Source organism: Cynara cardunculus (assembly GCF_001531365.2).
Source record: "Cynara cardunculus var. scolymus isolate 2C chromosome LG 15, CcrdV1, whole genome shotgun sequence".
Taxonomy (NCBI): domain Eukaryota; kingdom Viridiplantae; phylum Streptophyta; class Magnoliopsida; order Asterales; family Asteraceae; genus Cynara; species Cynara cardunculus.
In genome coordinates, this window is record NC_037542.1 from 3,859,658 (window position 1) to 3,881,463 (window position 21,806).

Genomic DNA, 21,806 nt, shown 5'->3' on the forward strand with positions numbered 1-21,806 from the left:
TGAGTTCAACGACCATTGGCTGAATGGAATTGGCGCGTCATCCACACGCGCTGTTATTTTCTTTAATTTTATAAAAGAAATTACACATCTTGATCTTTAAAAAAATTATATTCATTTTGGGGATGTTTGGGATTGTTCATAAAAACAATTTATTAACTTAATTCGGTGAGACATCAGTAATAAGCATTTTTAAGTGTTTGGATAAACAATTTATATCGGTATTAAACCGGTAATAAAAAGTTTTTGAAGAAGTTAAACCATTCTAACTTAAAATAAGTTGATAAGCACTTTTGTAGAAAAGCATAAGTTGTTTCAAATAAGCAATCCCAAACATCCCCTTAATAGATTTTTTTTTAAAAAAATACAACATTAATTATTATATTAAAATATTTCATTCATCTATTAATATAGTATTTATCTTTCTAAATATTTATTTTCAAAGTAGTTTATTATTGGTGGTCTCACTTGGTAATCATTTTTTAGGTTATCTCCATATTTTAAGAAAAAAAAAGTCCTTCTTTCTCCTACTTTCTCCATTTTGGAGATAATTTTGAGAAAGTTGTTGGAACAAAATATTAGCTCAAAATCCTCATTTTCTCCGTTTGGAGAAGCTTTTAGGCTCTACCAATTATCTCTATTGCTTTAAAATCATATCAAACCTTTTGGTCGTTAAATTCAATTGCATGTACCATTCTTCTATAATTTTCGTCTGGTTGAGTTGTTAAATGATCTCATGTGATCCAAAAACTCTCAGTGATTTGATGATTATCATCTTTTACTTAGTGATAATGTAATTAAGTTCCACTTTAGTATATTTCAGTGAGTGAGTCTGTTCAGTGATCGTTGAGTATTTGTATAGTTAAACTGTGTAGAACTTAAGTCATTCCCAAAAGACAACTCTCACATAAAAAAAAAACTTCAGTGACGTCGAAGAAGTAGCTAAAGATAAATTATTTAAGAGGACCACTCTGTAACATATTCCTAGCTTCGCCGTGGTTCCAAACCCCTTAAATAATGTCACGTTTTGTTTGCGTCCTTTATATATTATGGGAATTTTGTTCGGTTTTATGCCGTAGGCATCAGAAACCTCAGGATCGGCCTTGTTCTCTACAAACCGAAAAAATAAATGGCAAATATAATTTCTCGCATCGTAAATTTATCATTTTTCCTTAGAACCAAATTATATTCTATGAAAGAATCTTTTATACCATAATTTGAAAACATATCCCAATTCTCATTATCCAACCTGAAGGACATGTGTCGTTCGACTCAATTAAATTCCGGACAATGATGTTTAAAAGAGAATAAAACACTTTTTGGTTTCAGAATTCATCTGTGTGAATAAGGCCTTGGCAAGAAGTAAGATGAACGAAGGGAATTTATTGTGTCGGTACAAGAATCCATTACAGATACTAGAAGAGTACTCGCACAATGCAGCGAGACACATCTCGATTTTATTTTTTGTCTATGTCGATATTATGATACGATTTTATGTGTTTTTTAAGAAAGCAATAATGATTTTATTTTTAAATAAAATATAAATTTGAAGATATCATAAAAATTTGAAAAAAAAATATCAACGTTAATATGAAATCAACTATTTAAAGTTCGTGTTTTTTATGTAATTTCTTTATTTTATTTTTTATTATAATTTAATTTAAGTTTAATAACAAAATAATTTATTTGTGGTTTAATAATATAAAATTTTATAAAATAATAATTAAGTATTCTGTTAGAACTCGATGATTATCTTAATTATATTTTAGATTTTTTTCTATTTAAAATGAGATGTTTACCCTGTATTTGATTATGTTTATCTGCAGTTAGTTGCAATCTTGAGTTATAAGTAATATGCATTAATAAACAGTACTTTACGCATAAAAGTGGTTTTTAAAATTTTTTGTCAAATATTTTATAATATAGTATAGATAACAACTCAACTGGTAAATTTGTGTTTGCTTTTTCAACAATGACTTGTCCAAGTCTCCTCAAAACCACATAAGAGTTTGTCAGACTGTTAACTTTAGAATTTTATAGAATTAATCAATTGTGTCAGTACAAAAACTTATTACAGATGTAATAATCGATAAGACTTTGTGTTTACTTCTCATTGGTTATATGTTCAAAGCCACTCAGAGTCACCAAAGATTCTCAGACTTAACTTTAGGACATATAATTGGTTTAAAATATAGGTATAGACACTTATGGTTACCAAAAACCCATGATAGACATTTGCTTCACTATTGAAGATAGAAATAAATTAAGACCACATAAGCAAATAATATGATACAATTGAAAATCTATAATTAATGGCCTTTGAACCATTAAAATTTATTAATTAAGTGAGAATTATGTGACTAAAAAATTAGTAATTAATTTATGTATTAATTAATATTTTATTAATTTATAATCAAATAAATCTTTATCTTTATATTATATTTATACTATATTATAAAGTATTTGACAAAAACTCTTAAAAATTATGTATAAGTAAATTATGTATAAGTACAACGTATTAAAGCTTCATGTTTGAATTCGTGTAACTAACTGCGAATAAATATAATCAATTATAGGATAAACATCTCATTTTAAAATATAAAAAATCTAAAATATAWTTAGAATAATTATYGARTTCTAACAAGATAATTAATTATTATCTTTATAAGAAAATTATATTATTAAACCAAATATAAATTAHTTCRTTAYTRAACCTAAATTAAATTATAATAAAAAAATTGAATTAGAAAATTACACAAAAAATAGAAATTTTAAATAGTTAATTTGATACTAATATCGATATATTTTTGTCAAATTTTTATAATATCTTCAATTTATATTTTATTTAAAAATAAAAACATTATCGATTTTTCAAAATCACACAAGACCATACTATAACATCGACTGAAATAAAGAATAAAATGGAATATTAAAATCAAGATGTATATTTGTTGCATTGTGCGAGTACCCTTCTAGTTATTATTATATATAAAAGGAAAACCTTGGAGTACTGAGGTGATATCATGGGAATTGAGTATTCTCAAATGGTGAATTATGGTTGAGTTTTAGTTGTCCCACATTGGTGAAGACTTGAAAAATTTGAACAAAGTGAAGTGTATACAAAAGGTGAATTGGATGTCTTTGTGTCAATTCATGGAGTTTGTCTCATAAAGTTGTCTTATTTTGGATAACATCTTTGAGATTCATAACCATGGTTGGAACCAAAACCAACCATATAATAAAAATTATAGTGCAAAATTAAAAGCAAAACCAATGATGATCACTTGGCAACATGAGGTTTGACTGTCCCAAATGTTGAAATAAGGTTGACTTTCATCATCTCACATTGGTGGAAAAATGATAGTTTGAAAGAAGATGATGGATGTATAAAAACATGATGGATGCTTGGAAATCTATAACTATGGTTGAAATGAAAATCAACCAATTGGTAAAATTACAGTGTAAAACACATAATTAAAGTATCATGTAAAATACAAAGTTAAAAACAAACTATATATTTCACAAAATATCAATGATCACATTGCTTAAAAGGAAAACCTTGGTATTGAGGTGGCACCATGAGAATTGAGTATTTTTAAATGTTGAATTGTAGTTGAGTTTTAGTTGTCCCACATTAATGAAGAGTGGAAATATGTGAAGAAAGTGAAGGATATAAGAAAAGTGAATTAGATGTCTTTGTGTCAATTCATGAGGTTTGGCTCATAGGATTGTCTTATTTTGGATGACCATTTTTGAAATCTATAACCATGATTGGAATCAAAATCAACCAAATGATAAAAATTACAGACCAAAATTAAGAGTGAAACAAAGGAATTAATGGGAAGGTAGTGGGACTCATCGTAATTAAAAATTCTCAGATCGAAGGCTTTAATCCCCAAATATACTTCTCGACTTTACGAGACACAGATGAAATGTAGTGTTCGGCAAAACGGGAGTGTTCAATGAACATCTCTGTATACTTCCTTAGTATTTGGTCATAATTCCTCTTCCAATTGTCTTATTGTGGCTTTCGGGCAAAATTGTTCCCTAAATCGATCAACAAACTCCATCCACACATGTTTTGCAAAACATAGGTTTTGCCAAAGATTTGACATCCCACCAATATAAAGCATTAGACTTAAGCATCGATACAACAAATCTAACCCTATCTTCGTAAGAACACTTACTTGTATTGAATACTGATTCTATTTCCCTCAACCAGCACATTGCCTTCACATGATCTCTTTCTCCGGAGAATGTTAGGGGTTTACATGTTAAAAACACCTTGATGTCAACCCCTATGGTATTTGCATATTGGACTTGTGGATTAATTTCTACTTGCTCCATTTCCACCCTGGCTGATACTCCCATAATGGAAGTCAAAGTATTTCTCAGTTTGCTCATTTCCTCAGCTAACATATCCCGAGTAACATACTCAGGATGTTGTATTGGTTCTTCATTAACGTTTTCCTGAATTGATTCACCTTTGGTCTGGATGAACTTCAGGATGACTACTTCTTCTTCTTTCGCAGCCCCTGCCCCGACCTCTCCCTTTACCTCGACCTATTGGTAGATTTTCAGGAATGTTTTCACGTGAACTTTCCCTCTCGTCTGGGATGATGAGGGCGATTCTTTCAGACCTTCTTGATGGGCTTACCATCTGTCAATTTTAAAACTTAACATTCACATAATCACGTTCTCTAAATATAATAAGGTATTCAAGCTCAAACATGTACCTTTAATTGTAAACCCATGATCACATTGGTCAGTTGTAATTTGAATTTACTTTACATATTGATCTGTTAACCCATCATATTTATTCCAAAGGTTCTACATATGTTAGAGACCTTAATATGCAAATTAATATAGTTTAAGTCTAGTTATCATGTTGAACACCTAAATCTCTTAAAGTTAGGCTTTGATACCAAACTTGTAGCACCCCATAATCACATTTGCATATAATCATGTATTTCATATATCAAAAAATACAAATTTACACATTTGGTCTAGATATCTACAAAAGCTACATTATAAAAGTAGCTACTAAATTTTTTCATAAAATCCCAATACAAAATTTGTATACATGACAAATATTCAATTACAAAAGATAACATATTATCCCAAAAAGCAATCATATATTCTTCATACTTTTCCTTTCCCTTTATCGTCAGACTGTGCCCGACTTGTAACAAATTTTTTGAAATACAAATGAGGGTTAGACCCTGAGGTCTAGTGAAAAATCATTTTGTTTTCTATTACAGAGTGAAAAATCATCAAAACGCTTTTACAAATCAAAATTTGTATAAATAACAAATGAACACCGTTTTATCAAAACTAACCTCTTTTGTCATGTCAAAATAATAAGACAACAACCCTTATCACGTCAAATAATCAAGTAACTCATTTATTGCATTAATACAAAAACTCATTGCATCATATATTCCTCGCATCACATGGGTGTAACAACCCCATTTCCTCGCAACACACTGGTACGAGAAACCAATCTCATCGCATCACACTGGTGCGATAAAAGCAATTTGTCACATCAATAGGGTGCGATAAATCAACTTGTCGCATCACAAGGATGCGACAAACACAACTTCTCGCATCACTTGGTCGCGATAAAAACAAGTCATCGCATCAATAGGATGCGATATCTCCAAGTCATTGCATCACACATATGCGACAACACAAAGTTATCGCATCATAAAGATGCGATAACAATTCAACTTGATAAAAACTCAGTTTTCACAATTAGATGATTATGCTACATTTATAATCATAATACACCTCTCCTGATTATGTCACCCTTATCCCAAAATACACGTCTCCTGATTATGTCACCCTTATATCCAAAATGCATCTCTCCTGATTATGCCACATTTATTTCAACCATTTGATACAAACATATCAAAATACCAAATTATGCTAAACGTAACATAAAAACAGTTTTCAAAACTTCCCCATGTAAAGAATCATACGGTTCTAATCCAACACTGTAAGATGAAAGTTTGTAAATAAAACTCACATTAAATTCACAATGAGATGAAGATGCAGATCAACATCAACAACTAATCAGATTAAAATCACAGAATCCAATTTCTATCTTTGCTTCGATTTCAAAATCACACACAGAGAAATTTTCTTCTTTTTCACGGCTCTAAGAACACGCATATAAAAAACCACTTTTCTTTCTTTTACCTTTCCCCACAATCCCAATGAGATTATCAATATCCCATAATAATATTCTCAAAATTAAGAGGCGGTGGGGTTATTAAAAGAATTTAAACACATAAACAATTTAACCACCTCAACTTTCCACCCCTATTTAAAAACAACCACGGACTTTATAACCGATAACCTGGTTATCACATGAAGCGCATCAATTGTATCGTTCATTACCATCCACTATAGCCTACAAGATCCAATACATTTCATTATGAGCCACTAAAGCCATTAAGGCCAAATATAATTCGTTAATAATAGTGAGTCTATTATGAAACATCAGTACCCATTGTAACCAATAAAGGCCCAATACAATTCATTAATAGCCACTGAAAGCCGAAGAGACCCAATATTGTTCGTAAACAATCATTAATTCTAATACAACCCATCAAGGCCTAATCATATTCATTAAAAGCCGCTGAAGCCAATAAAATCCGATACCGTTCATTGAGTAGTCATTGAAGAGTCATTGAAGCCTATAAAAAGCCGAGTAAGTTTCATAAACAACCACCGAATCAAATATGAAGCCTATAAGGCCTTATAAGCTTATTGCATGAATGTATGTATCATGTATAATATTACATTTACCCCTATATAAATACATAGATACATATATCCACTCCATAAATAGGAATCAACTACCTACATATAGAATCAAACAGAGTATTCAATAGGAACAACATCAATATCAAAGATTTCTATTTCCCACAAATTGCACACACCTTAATTAATTAGGAAATATAACTGCAAATAAAAACTTCATAAAAATAACATTTAAGGTGATTCAATGTCCCATGCTTTGGATCCATTTTGTACTACTAACCACATATTGGGATTCCATTTGACTATTGCCTCATAACTCTGTTTGAACTATACATGAAGTTCTTTTCACCGGCGACGGTGGAATTCAGCCTTCCAGCAGCCCATCCGTTGTTCACCACACGAACCGGATCCCCGCCGATTACCCGACTCCCATCAATACGCCTATCGAATTCTGGAAGTCCATTTGCTTTTCTCTCTTTCCTTCTCTTCCTCTCCTCGTCTCGTTCTTTCCTCAGCCATTGCTCTACTGTTCTCTGTAACCACAAACAAAACATCAATTTATTGTCAATGCTTCCCTATTTAACCACAAGGGTTGTGACGTAGTAGTTGAGGCCCTGGGGACGTGGTGGAATATCCCCATCTGTCTAGGGTTCGATTACAGGTGTACATAACAATTGTGGCCACTGAGTTTATCAATGATTGATTTCTTACCGTTACAATTTGCTGGGATTAGTCACCCTTCCAAAAAAGGGTTTCCCTATTTGTAGTATATGGTATACTTTTAAAGCAGTTAAAATTCATCTAGAAAATGAAACAACTTTGGAGTTCAAAATCTGTCCATTTGACCTCTAAAGTTTAACTTTTTTTATCACATAATTCATATGCTATGGTTTCTATAAGGAATACAGATGTATGAACATGAAACATGACACATTTTAACAAAAAGGTCAAAATATCAGTTCAATATCTAACACCCCCTCCCCCCAAACAAAGTTCAACAGCCTCAGGTCAGCCAGTTAACTTCAGGGCCTTACGAGATTAGTCGAGGTGAGGGCATGCTGGCCCGATCACCCATGGTTACCAAAAAACGAGTTACAAAATATAGGAACGTTGTGCACCAAATTCAAAACTAATAACATTTCGTAATGATCTCTAACGTATGCAATAGTAACCTTGAAATGAAACTTTGCAAAAACGGAATCTACACAAACAAGAATTAATTATATTTATTTTGTGTTGTATTTTGATGGGACAAAAGAACCAAGGAAAACCCACCATTAGAGACAGATTGCTCATGTTTTTGACCTCTTCCATAGTAGATGCTAATTGCAACTTCCCGTGAGCAACATACACCTAAAACAAAGCCAAAAGTTTTGTGACCACAATAGCATACTTCGCTACACATAAATGCATAAATAACTGAAACCTTACAATATGCGAAGGCCAATTCTCGAGACCATCAAATATATGTGTGGCATATATGATTGTGGCACCATGCTCTTCACATTCCTTCCTTAGGAATGTCAAAAGATCAGCCCTGGCAAGCACATCTAGGTCAACAGTAATTTCATCAAGAAGAAGAACCTACACAAATGACACCAAGATTACATGATAAGAGTATCAAAACAAACTGAGACTGCGAATTCAATACTCCATTCCATGAATCAATATTTGAATAATTGTCAAATATCTAAATTTGAAGTATATAACAACATTTATTTATGAGGTTAGAGGATCAACCGGGTACCATTGTCAATGACCCTTTGGTGTAAGATATCTAAAACTTCCATTCAGTGAACACAAAAAAAGAATATGATGAACCCGCATCAGTATCAACTTATTTGTAATGATCACGAACATAAAATAGGTAATTTAACATCGGAATGTTTCCAGAAAAAAAGAACACTCAAATAACACCCTAAAGACACATGTTGCAATATTCACCGGAGTAGAGGGTAGCTAAGCTAATACCTTGAATTCCTTTAGGAGGCCCATGCATATTTGCACTCTTCTTCGCTGACCGTCAGATACCTTGTGCATCCTCCATGACAGATCAATATCTAAAACCTGCAATGGTTAAGACAGAGAAGTTGTTTAATCAGCATAAAAATCGCTCAATACATTCCTTACTTGGGACTAGTAAAGTGCATAAATTGGATTGTGATGTTAACAAGGTTTCAAAAAGAGGTATCGGGACTCAAGGCGTTTTCCTTCCACGCCCTGAGGCGCAAGCCTCGAGGCGTAAAACAAATAAAATTCAAAAATATTAATAGTAAGCAAAACATAATCCCATACCAAACTTTAAACGTCACAGATTCATAAAATTACTAGTTATAAGTCTAAAACCATAAAAATTTACAATTTATTGTTTCCCGTTGCATGATCAAGTTGTATAGCTCCACAATCGTATCCATAATCACTATCACAAACTAGAAAGAACTGGCTTTTTGGGTTGGCCTTTGAGACAAATATCTTCTTGAGAGAGGAAAAAGTAAGAAATGGAGAAGAAAAAAAATGGGGTTTGGAGGGGTATTCTCGGTGGAGAAGAAAGGAGGAGAAGAAAATCTGAGAAGAAAGTAGGAGTAGAAGACAAAAGTAGGATATGGAAATGGAAAGGTAACATTTGTTTTTGATTGATAAGATAAAAGTACATCCCATAATAGGCTTCTTTGTACTTTTAAATTATAGAAGTACAATTGTATGACTTTACTTGAAAAAACTTAGTAATTTTTCTTATTCTCACCTCATCAGGCACCTATTTTCAATGAATCAAGGCAGAAGCAAACTGAGGCGTGCGCCTTAGAAACACCTCACGCCTCAACGCACCGCCTCCCCAATTGAGGCTTAAGCCTTGTCCAGGGATCATGAGGCGCCACCTCATGAGCGGTTTTGTATCGCCTCGCCTCGAGGCGCGCCTCAAGGCGTATGCCTCAAACGATTTTGAAAATCATGAATGTTAACATGGACATGTTTACAATGTCAATGTAGAGACCGATTCTTCAAATTTGGGAGAAAAGTGCAAACAGATACATTAAATTGAGAAAATATAACTTTAAAATTGTTATTTTTCATTTTCTTATCTACGCCCCGCAAAATATAAGATCATTTTGACTGTTGAAGTTCATTATAGTTTTGGCCCACACATTTGTTCTAATTTGTGGAACCCGTGTGTATATATATATATATATATATATATATATATATATATTTGCGATTCAAGGAAAAATGAAGAATAGAACCCACAAAAACCATATAGAAAATGAAGTAAATGAATTTAAGCCATCACAAGGAACATATTTAATCTTTTGACCTACCTTAATTAGCTGAGCTCTTCTCTCTGGATCGATACCTGACACGCCAAATAACATTTTCTCAGCAGATATATCCATTTGTATCGCAACATCAAAGCCAGCAAAAGCAACTTCCCTTCTCCACTGCTCATTCAAACGACTATTCAGAACCAAGAAAAAACATGCTCAATAGCAATGGCCAACTACTGCACAAGCCCATCAGATATTTATATTTACTGTGAGACTCCATCTTTTCTAGGCCTTTGAAACAAAATCAAGCAAACAAACTTTTTAATTATTAATATCATCAACGTGGGCGAGTCCAAACACTTTAAAAGAAAGAAGTGAAAAAACAAAAGCAAAGCAAAGCAAAGCAAATAACTCAAACTAGTTCCAAACATTTGACCCCCCTTGATGGGATCAAAATAATACTTTGATGCAATTTATATTTAATTCAATTGATTATAGTTTGATATTTTTTAATATCAAGATACCATTTGCACCTTCGTGAACCTTACTATTAATAAATTCAGGAAAGGTGATTTTTTAATCTAAAGTCATTAATCTTCCTTCATAGTGTTCTGACATCTCTCAACGACTTCTCGCCACCTGACTACCTGAGATATTCTTGACAACCTCCTGATTCCCTAAAGTGTCGTAAAACAAATAATTAAGTTGGCAAAGGATTACTGATTTCAATATCGTGTTTAGATGCCTTACATCCTAATCCAAAGAGGAAGTCTCTATTCAATTCTCAAGCCATCATTTAAGAAGCAAAACTCTGCTGAAGCAACCATCCTAATTCCATTTGGTGAGAGTCCTAGTAAGATCACATTTTTATTGAAGTCTATATATACTTCATCTGCTTGAAGTTAGGCACGTTGGTTCTTTTTATCATGTATTCTCTTTTCTATGTTGTTTTTGCCTTATAGTAAAACTCATTCACCATTACTCATGGACGTAGTCTTATTGGGTGAACCAAGTAAATGACCATGGACATTGTTCCTCTTTTGCTTGGAAGCCACCACATATTATTTCCTAAATTTCTGTCGAAGTGTTCTAGTATCTTATTCTCAGCAGACAGAAAATGCTATAGCCTAAGCCTAAAAAACTAAACGAACCTAACAACAAGGTATGCCATGCTTAATAATTAATTCATACTGATACACCTACAAATTCAAGTTACTGGGTATTGCTGGCCTTAAGCATGGAAATGAATAGAATTTGTTTGAAGTACTGACTACACCTATATATGCTATCGATCTATCTTCACACCAGGTATTTCATGGGTATTTTCTATTCTGCATGATTTCTTCATATAATGCAAACTCATGACTGCTGCTAAATCTCATAAATGTCTATTTTATGTGAGTGATTGTTCGTATTTGCTTGGTTATTCATAGCATAGAGGTTCCTAGCAAAGCGTATACACTTTGGGACATCATGAAATTAAAGCACATGGTAAGAACCGTTGAGCCACTGGCTTGCTGAGCTTTGTTGATTTGGTTTTTCATCATGAAATTAAACACATTGGTCAAGTGTGTCAATTAAGGACATTGGTATCATTAACGGAACCAAACACAAATCAGCACATAATTCAAGCTATGTTTCTATTCAGGCCTTGATTCACTATGCAATAGGCAAGTAATACACATTATTGGAAGCACCATTTTCTATGAAGTGCATATATAAATACGTTATCAAGGACAACATAAAAGAAAGATAAGAGCAATCAAATCAGCACTAGGGAGCTAGAAACAAGAAACCAAACCAATTATGCAGAACAAGTTGATGTTCAACTTAGTTCCTAATATTTACCAAGTGTCCTCTAATATTTGTTGGAGTCCACATCAATTAGATGTGAACCATTTCCCTTTAATATATGTTCAAACTTCCCTTCTCTCCTCAATGATTATTTTGTAGGGTAATCTAATGGGGTTTCACATGTCCTAACAAGGTACCAGATTCGGTGTCTAACACCACCTAGGGACTCCACAATCGACACGCTCTCGCCTCCGTTTGAGAGAATGTGTTGGAGTCCAGTATCAGCTTCACATGGACCATCAAAGCATCGCCTACAGACGGACCATCAAACATGTATATACGTTGGGACTTTTCCCTCCTCTACAAGTCTATTTTTGAAGAGTAATCTAATGGGGTTTTACACATCCTCACATTGTATCATAATCAAGTTCTAGAGGACTTGACACCTTGGGACAATATGTATCCATATAAAATTGTTCCCATCTAGCCTCCATTGGAGGGGCATGTTAAGAGTCCGACGTTGGGCACACTTCGGACCATTTCTTATCAATATATGTGGAACCTCTGTTAAGTAATCTATCAGTTTCCACATATCTCACGATAATAACAAAGAAAATCAAATCACACAACTTTTCTACCGTTTATGAGTCAACATTCATCATAATCCTCCATTGTTTCCTCCTTGTATCATTCATGTCATTGTTTCCACTTGAAATACAGGAGCATGAATAAAATTAACAATTGCTATTAAAAGAGAAGCAAACCACCTCTCCACCAAGATAAGCGAGGTCACCGGAAGAAATCAAAGAGGTGTCATGGAAAGCGGATCTCCCAAGAACCCGAACCATGTCGGGATCCACCATGTGCTTCCCTCCCAGTATCTTCAGTATTGTCGTTTTCCCTTTTGTTTGCATTCCATAAATATCACAATATGAATACAACCAAAAACTATTTGGCTTGATTTAAAAAACAAATTTTATTACTTCAATTATACAAAAAGAGGAAAGAAGGGACGAACCTGCGCCATTAGATCCGACAAGAAGGCAACGATCACCGGAATTGAGAGTGAGAGAGAAATCTTCAATGAGAGGAACTGAACCAGGAGGCGGGTGGCCGTCGATCCCTGGGTACGTGAACTTGAGTTTGTTAATAACCACAATTGGGTTATTGTCATTCCGATCATTCACCCACATTATACCTATCAATTTTTCTTCGTTCCCTTCTTTCAATCACAAAACTCTCTCAATTTTCAGTATAATTTGTCGGCTCCGGATGCAGATTTACAAGGATGGATCAAGAAAATGGGATTTATAAGGAATTTTCCGGCGGTGGGTGGAGGGTCGGAGAGTGTGCATTGAATGAGATTTGTTTATCGTGGAAGGGTTTTGCGTCGCTAACTCTCGTTCACCACAGAGTCTGGTCCGAAATGTGTACACGTCTACATTCCTACCTCATTGTAATTTGGGGGTGGTTGCATTTATTAAAAAAATCCTTCTAAACTAAAGAAAAGTTCAACAACCATCGGTATAGTTTACCAAATCACATTACCTTACCGAATTAATATGGTAATGATTAATAATTTTACATGGTAATAGCAAGGTAAGAATCAAGGGTCTTATCCAGTAATTGAAGGTAACGATTTTTACCACAATTATCGTTTATCAGGTAAATTGTTACATAAGATGTTGTTTTTATTGACTAAAATCTTACCCGGTAAGAAAATGATAGTATTGAATTTTACTGGTAAGTGTCTACCGGGTAAGTGTCTAGTAAACGACCTCTTCAGTGGGTTTTCTAAGAGAAGCTTTAAGTATAAAGTTTTATTTCACTTTTCGTTGATAAAAGATGATGATGAAGTCTGAAAACATAATCAATACAACAATTTTTTGTTGTAAACTAATAAATGTCTAAATCTGTATAATCATATAGTTTACCTTTCAGAATGCTATAATGTTGAATTTATATACAATTTCATCTGTTTAATCATCGTCATTACAAAATTTACATCTAAATCATAAACTAGCAATCCATTTAACTAAAATATACCATCATGGGACTGACCAGATGGTGTATGTGGTTGCTCGGGCCATCGCTTCATTCTTCCGTTGTAGTGTAAAAAAGGTATCAATTTCTTGTGTGCCACCATATATATTTTGAAACTAAAACAAGAACATAAGTTTCTCGTGGTAGAGTTGGTTTGTAAGGTTTTTCTTCCATTCTAAACACGAGTTTGAGTTCCGTTAGTGTCATTTTTTTAGTTTTCTTGTTTTTAATTTCAAATTTATTATTTTTCTGGAATAAAGTTGCAATAAAGAACTTGAGCACATGTCTCACATTTGAAAAACAATGAACTAACTAACATACCAATGATGATTTTGTGAAAAAATATCTCTATATTTGTTTCTTTTAGTCGAATAACCACCACTTGAAAAAAAATTCTAGGTCAATTTTACATTGAAGTACATTGATTGATTCAAACACAATATAAAATATGAATGAAGTTTCATAACAACTAAATACATCAATTCATAAAATATCAATCTACATTTACATTTAAATTATATTAAAATACATCAATTGATACAAAACACACTTTTGAGATCGCACGTGATGGTTTTTTCAAAAGGATCACAATTATATATATATATATATATATATATATATATATAACTATGGTTTTTTCTGATAAGAAAACAACCATTGGATAGCATTTATTCACTCTCATAAATATTAGGATTTTAGTGACCGGAGGAGTAACTGTAGGGTTGTGATAAACTTTGATAACCCAAAAAAACATTAACAGCAGAAGCAAACAAAATCGAAATCACAGCCTTCCAGAGATGTGGTTACAATCCGATACAAGTAGCAAAACAAACATAGAAGGTGATTAGAAAAACCTTTTAGATGGAAGTGAAGAACCCAATAGCAGGATCCTTTCTATTGTGTTCACATCCCAAAGCTTCAATCACTTGTAAACAACAAGAAATCACATTTCTCTTCTCGTGCAATCCCAAAAGCACCACACTTTATATTTATAATATGTGCGTGCTTTGTAGTTTTTGGCTATACCCTTAAGGAGAGGGTGTGGGCGTCGTTTTCTAGAGGAGAGGAAGAGGGAGAGCTCAAAAGTGAAAATTAGGTTTAGGGTTTAGGGATAAACATCCTTTTATAAGGCCTAATTCGAACTAAAACCTAACCATATTAGATCAAGGCCCAATCTTAATTAAACTCAAATAGGTTTAGACTAATAACCAATTAGTCCCTCTAGTAATTAATTAACACTTTTAATTCTTTGAAAACCAAGGATGAAGCTAAAATGCCCATTAAAACCTTAAATATTATTTTTTTGCTTTTACATTGATAAAACTCTGAGTGACCCAATAGACCCACACATTTAACTATATTACTATTTTGTTATATCTATGGGGATATCTCAACAGACTCCCACTTGCACATGTCATAACAACTGAATGAGGTACGTCATCCAAGACTCAATTTCTTCATTAAGCAGTCTTATAGGTAAGTGATCAAATATCCCTTTGTTACAGATATCCGTTTGAACATGAGACAAGGAATATAGTCAATCTGCAGATCATTCACTATTATGTTTCTCGATAAAGATTTTTATGGTGGCCCAAAGACAGACTGCGAGATTGATTCAATCATCAATCCAGTCCGAGTATGCATACATTTTGCGTCATCATTAAATCATCAAGGACCCCATGGATATCGCTTTTATTGCAAAATAAAAGGAACAAATAGTATTGACTACATAGATCTCTTCCCCACTAGTGAGGCTACGTCTAATTGTTCCCTTTATAGTCGCCTGTTACGGACAACATTGGAGAAACATCAAAGCATAACAAACTTTGTGTCAAGAATCTCATGTATCTCTACTTAAGGATAGTAGATATTACCATCTTAGAATTGCTTGTGACATGATCCATGAAGCAATCTCTAAGTGCGGGTCGTTCCAATATTTGATCTCTATCAAGTACATGTGAGTGTATAGTTGCATCTCTATGTTATATCCATCTCTTATGGATAATCAACTAACAGTCCACATCAGTCTTAGTTCACTACTCCCTTCCAGTGGAGAATGACCGACTGGGAAATTTTTTGAACTAATCATTCAAGGAAGTTAACGAACACGCAAAGTGGAACATTAATAATACACTAAATGATAGTAACTGCTCCAAGAAAAAATTAAGATCTCAATCTTAACATCGATACATCATAAAGTAAGTGTATAAATTCTGAAATTTTAAATCAACTAAAATAAATGCAATCAAGACAAATTATTAGCAAATCTAATGCCTATAGACCTAGTATAATTATCATGCTTGGTCTGCTACAAGGGCTTGGTGAATGGATCAACCAAGTTCCCATACATTCCAACTCTACTAATGATGATGTCTTTGTCCTCGACAATCTTCCGAATGTAGTAAAACTTCCTAAGTATATGTCATGTGCGCTTATGTGACCTGAGTTCATTAGTCAGGATGATTGCACCCTCATCGTCATAGAAGATCTCTATAGGATCTTGAATGCTAGGAACCGCACCAAGATCCTCGATGAACTTCTTCATCCACATGACCTCTTTTGAAGCCTCGTTGACTGCAATGTACTCAGCCTCCGTTGTCGAGTCTGTTACAGTGCTCTGCTTGGCGTTCTCCAATGAACTGCTCCACCATTCAACAAGAACACGAATCCCTACTGAGAGCAAGAATCATCTCTATCGGTTTGAAAACTAGTATCAATGTAACCCTTTACACTGAGTTCCTCCACACCTCCATAAACTAAGAACATTTCTTTAGTTCGTCTCAAATACTTGAGGATGTTCTTTACCTCTGTCCAATGGTCATTTCTAGGATTGGCCTGATATCGACTCGTCATGCTCAAAGCATACAACACATCAGGCCTAGTACATATCATGACATACATGATCGATCATATAGCCGAGGCATAAGGGATCCAACACATCCTTTCTAGCTCTGAAGTAGAACCAGGACACTGAGCCTTGGTCAATGCCAAACCATGCTGCATAGGAATGAACCCCTTCTTGGAGTCCTGCATGTTGAATTTAACACTTTGTCTATGTACCGTCTTAGACCAATAAGACGCCTGGATCTATCTCTATAGATCTTGATGCCTAGTATGTATGCTGCATATCCCATGTCCTTCATAGAAAAACATTTCCCTAGCCAAGTTTTTATGCTTTGCAAAGTAGGGATATCGTTTCCCATGTAAAGTATGTCATCTACATACAACACAAAGAAGACTACAAATGCTCCCACTAGTTTTGACATATACGCATGTTTCATCTTCGCTCCTCATAAAACCAAATTCTTTGATTTTCTCATCGAAGCAGATGTTCCAGCTGCAAAAAACTTGCTTAAGTCCATAAATAGATTTTTGAATCTTACACACTCTATCAGGATGCTCGGACGGTACAAAACCCTCAGGCTATGTCATAAATACATCCTCAAACAACTTACCATTAAAGAAAGCGGGTTTTACATCCATTTGCCATATTTCATAGTCATGAAATGCTGCTATGACAATGAGTATCCTGATGGGATTTCAACATAGCCACTTGTGAGAAAGTTTCATCATAGTCTACACCATGAGTTTGCATGTAGCCCTTTGCCACCAATCTGGCTTTGTACGCATGTACTTTGCCATCCATGTTGGTCTTTTTCTTGAAGACCCATTTACACCCCACTGTATTTTGACTGGGTCTATGATCAACCAAGTCCCATACTTGATTTTCATACATGGACTGCATCTTGCTCTCCATAGCCTCCTTCCATTTAGTGGCCGCAGGGCCCGCCATGGCTTCCTGATAACTGGTAGGCTCATCAAGATCTACATGTGTATCATCACCATCAGATATGAGTAAATTATATCTTTCTGGTGCATGACGCATTCTATCAGACTTGCGAACAGGTGGTGGCTGGATGTCAGATTCCTCAGTAACTCTTTGTTGAGGCTCAACAACTGTAGGTTTTATAAGTTGTTGCTGAGAACTAGTGCTAACGTCAGATTCCATGTTGGTTGACTTTTGAATTTCTTCAAGATCAATTCGGCTCCCAATCAGTTCCCTTTCGAAGAAAACTGCCCTTCGAGCAGCAAACACTTTGTTTTCTGAAGGTTTATAGAATAAATATCCAAAAGAATCAGCTGGGTATCTAACAAAATAACACCTCTTTGATCTGGGTTCTAGTTTATCTTGAACTTCACGACGTATGTAAGCATCATAACCCCAAATCTTTAAATACGCAAGGGAACATACTTTTCCACTCCATATTTTGGAAGGTGTTTTGGAAACCTTCTTCGTTGGTACAAGATTCAGGACCCTTTTAGTAGTTTCTAAGGCATAGCCCTAGAAACCAATTGGACACATAGTTCGGCTCACCATGGACCGAACTATATCAAGCAATGTTCGATTTCTCCTCTCAGCTACACCATTATGTTGTGGTGTCCTGGGATGGGTAAGTTTTGAGATTATACCATAATTCCTGAGATGATCTTGGAACTCTTGACTAAGATACTTAGCACCCCTATCGGATCTGAGAGTCTTATTCTTCCTGTTTAGTTGATTCTCTACCTCGTTTAGGAACATCCTGAACACCTAGATGGTTTCAGAATTATGTTTAATCGAATAAACATATCCATATCTATTGAAATCATCAGTAAAAGTAACAAAGTATCTCTTGGCATGTCTAGTGACTGATCTGAATGACCCACAGTACTATGTCCAAGATATCCTTGCCACGCTCGCAGGTTCCTGTAAACGGGGCCTTCGTCATCTTTCCCAGAAGACAAGATTCATATTCATCATTCGACGTTTGGTCGAACGATTCCAAAATCCCATCTGATTGGAGTTTGGTGATGCGTTTCTTGCTAATGTGACCGAGACGACAGTGCCATATTTACGACTTATCCAAACCATCTTTAGATTGAGTCGATTCAACATTATAGATTGAATTTCTATTGTATCTTACACTTACACTAGTTTCATAAATACCATGACATGGGTTAGCCCTAAAATAAAGCATTCTATCTTTATAAACAAGGATAGATCCATTATCAAACCCAAAATCAAAACCATCTTTATATAAAGCGTAAAATGAAATGATGTTTCTGGCCATATCGTTCGAGTAGCAACAATCAAATAAAACCATAGATAATCCAGACGAAAAAGAAAGTACATAATTTCCTATCGTGTCAACAACAACAATCTGCTTGTTTCCCATGATCAGGTCGAACTCTCTTCGTCTCAGCTTCCTACTTATTTTTAGTCCCTGCTGAGTACCACATCCTGTGTCCAATACCCAGGAATTAGAAGCTGAAGTACTATGAAGTTCAATCATATACATACCTGAAGTTCTTACTCCATTTGCTTTGAGCTTCCTAAGCTCCTCTAGATGTTTAGGACAGTTATGCCTCCAATATCCTACCTCCTTGCAGTGAAAGCATCCAACATCCTCAGGAGTCTTTGATTGAGGTATATCAGATTGGGCTTTCTTTTGGCCTTTTGTTTTGGGGTTAGGGTTGGGCTGAATAGCCTTTCCTTTCCCTTTACCTTTTGTAGGGGAAACCTTTTTCTTCTTTATACCTCCCTCCCTGATGGCCAATACTGGAGTAGTGGGCTTGGACTTGGCCATGTTAGACTCTGCAGTTTTAAGCATGCCGTGGAGTTCCATTATAGTTTTCTCCATGTTGTTCATATTAAAGTTCAGAACAAACGATTCATATGAACTAGTCAATGAGCTTAAAATTAAATATGTAGCAAGCTCTTAACTAATGAGGAAACCTAGACGCTCAAGCTGATCAATGTACGATTTTACTTTTAGAACATGCACACTAACGCTGCTTCTTGGGGCCATTTTGCATTCTGTAAGAGCCTTGACGTTGTCATACCGCTCTTGCCTTGCCTGATGTTAGAACATGTCCTTTAGCTGATTGATCATATCGTACACCTATATTGTACGCTCTAAGGCTTTCCATACCCTTTTGGAGTTCTGGAACCATGGTCGCCAACATTTGGCAAGCGACTTTGTTTGATTCGGTCAGAGCTTTTGATACTCATTCCGAATCATTGGAGATGATTCGACAAAGGGTGCCTCAGGGAGTGGTTCCTCTATGGCCCTTTGCTTCTTTTCCATCCTGGGAAGTATTCATAGGTTTCAAAGTTAGTCCACATAGTTCAAGCCCGTAAGCTTGTCCTTTTCGAGGAGCCCTTTTAAACATAAGTTTGAAATCGATGAATTCGCATTGTTTAACATCATCAAAATAGAAAAAAACATTATTTTAGTGATTTGAATTAAATAATCCTTGTTAAAAAAAATTACCTAATTGTTCAAAACAAATTTAATTTAACAAGGCTACGGTCCATATTTCACTGTCAGCTATGACAGGTTTGCCGCAGATCGCAACTATAAGCTATATAGGCAGGTAACCATTTTACCAATTCCATCTTTATGAAATTCTTGGAATCTTGCAGGATTTATTGACATCCATTATGTCATTTTGCATGTTTAATCCCTTTCACGCTAATCCTTTCTCGTGACAGGTTTGCCATGGATCACGAGTCCAGATCGTAAATCAACCATATTAAGACGCATGGCATCCGGTCCAAGACTCTCGGATATCACGAATTTCATTATTCCTAAAATCTAACCGACGCGTTGGCTTTAGCACCTTCCACATGCCGAAATATTATTAGTTCAAATGTGCGCCTTCAATGGGTAGCGTGTGATTTACATTAAAACGGGTTTTTGTTTTTCTTAGTTAAAGCATTTTTAACCGTTTCATTTTAGCAAATTTCGTTTTAACCATTTCAAAACTTTACTATAACACCAATTTATTAATCTGCCAAAATGCACTTGCAAGTTTTTATTAACTCTTTAATAAAATTTTGTTGTGTTTCAAAATATTTTAAATTATCTAACATGGAAGACAGATAATAAATAAAACACGACCACATGCAAGTAACAGAATGTTTGCCTCAAACCTATGCGTTTTTCCCGTGAGCCACCATGAGAAAAAACATGGTCAAACTAAGGGACTAACATCCAAAATGATGTGCCGACTCCCACTAAACTCGCTATTTTTTCAATGCTTGAGTGGGTCCACGCCAAGACTTCAATCTGCATGAATCTTGTTTGTTGTCTTCGATCTTCTTTTACAATTTGTAATAAAAAACTTATAATCTACTCTATATTATTTTACAAATACATAGAAAAGAAAACGACTCGCAGGTCGCACAAAATTACAACCATAAAAAAACAACCAAAACATCACATCATATAGGTCTAAATGAAGTAAACTATTACTGGATCCATACAAATGCACATTTTGTAATCAATGCAATTGTCAACACTTTGATAAAGATTGATTGTTACATACACTTAGACACTTTAAATTTAAATCAATCTTTACTTGAATATTTTAATGTCATCAAAATCAAATTTTGACAAATAACATACAAGCACACTTTACACTTTAGTAAGTATGGTTTCATGCCAAAACCATGGTTTCATGCCAAAACCATCCAAACATAAAGTATACAAGTGAATCAAAGGTTTGGAAAAACACATATAAATACATTTTAGCAATTGAAATAAGAAATCTTTTTCACGGTCTTTTCTGGAAAAATTTCGAATCTCTAGTTTTCATAAAATCTTAGAATCTGAAACTTTAATTTTAAAATACTCTAAGTTTTAAAACAACCTTTCCCAAAAGGGAAACTTTAATTTTACAAAACTTCAATTTTATGGTTTAAAATACTAGATTTCTAAAATAAGAAATTTTATATTTTGTAAAACTTAAATTTAGGGTTTAAAACCCTAAACACCCAAAATAGAAACTTTTGTTGTACAAAAACTAATTTAAAGTTTAAAACCTTAAACTTTCAGAATTGGAAACTTTATGTTTTTGAAACTTTCGAATTAAGACTTTTAAATCTTAATTTTCAAAATA

At 34.3% G+C, this 21,806-nt stretch overlaps 1 protein-coding gene across 1 annotated transcript; it reads right to left on the reverse strand.

Annotated features, from left to right (window-relative positions):
- Window positions 1-6,797: 6,797 nt before the first annotated feature.
- LOC112527470 (ABC transporter I family member 20) lies at window positions 6,798-13,274 on the reverse strand. Its single transcript, XM_025138148.1, has 7 exons — window positions 12,838-13,274; window positions 12,587-12,720; window positions 10,080-10,199; window positions 8,737-8,832; window positions 8,197-8,349; window positions 8,041-8,118; window positions 6,798-7,298 (listed from the first exon to the last, which is right to left on the reverse strand). Exons 1-7 carry the CDS (start codon window positions 13,010-13,012, stop codon window positions 7,068-7,070), a joined length of 987 nt encoding a protein of 328 aa, XP_024993916.1. The 5' UTR covers window positions 13,013-13,274; the 3' UTR covers window positions 6,798-7,067.
- Window positions 13,275-21,806: the final 8,532 nt, after the last annotated feature.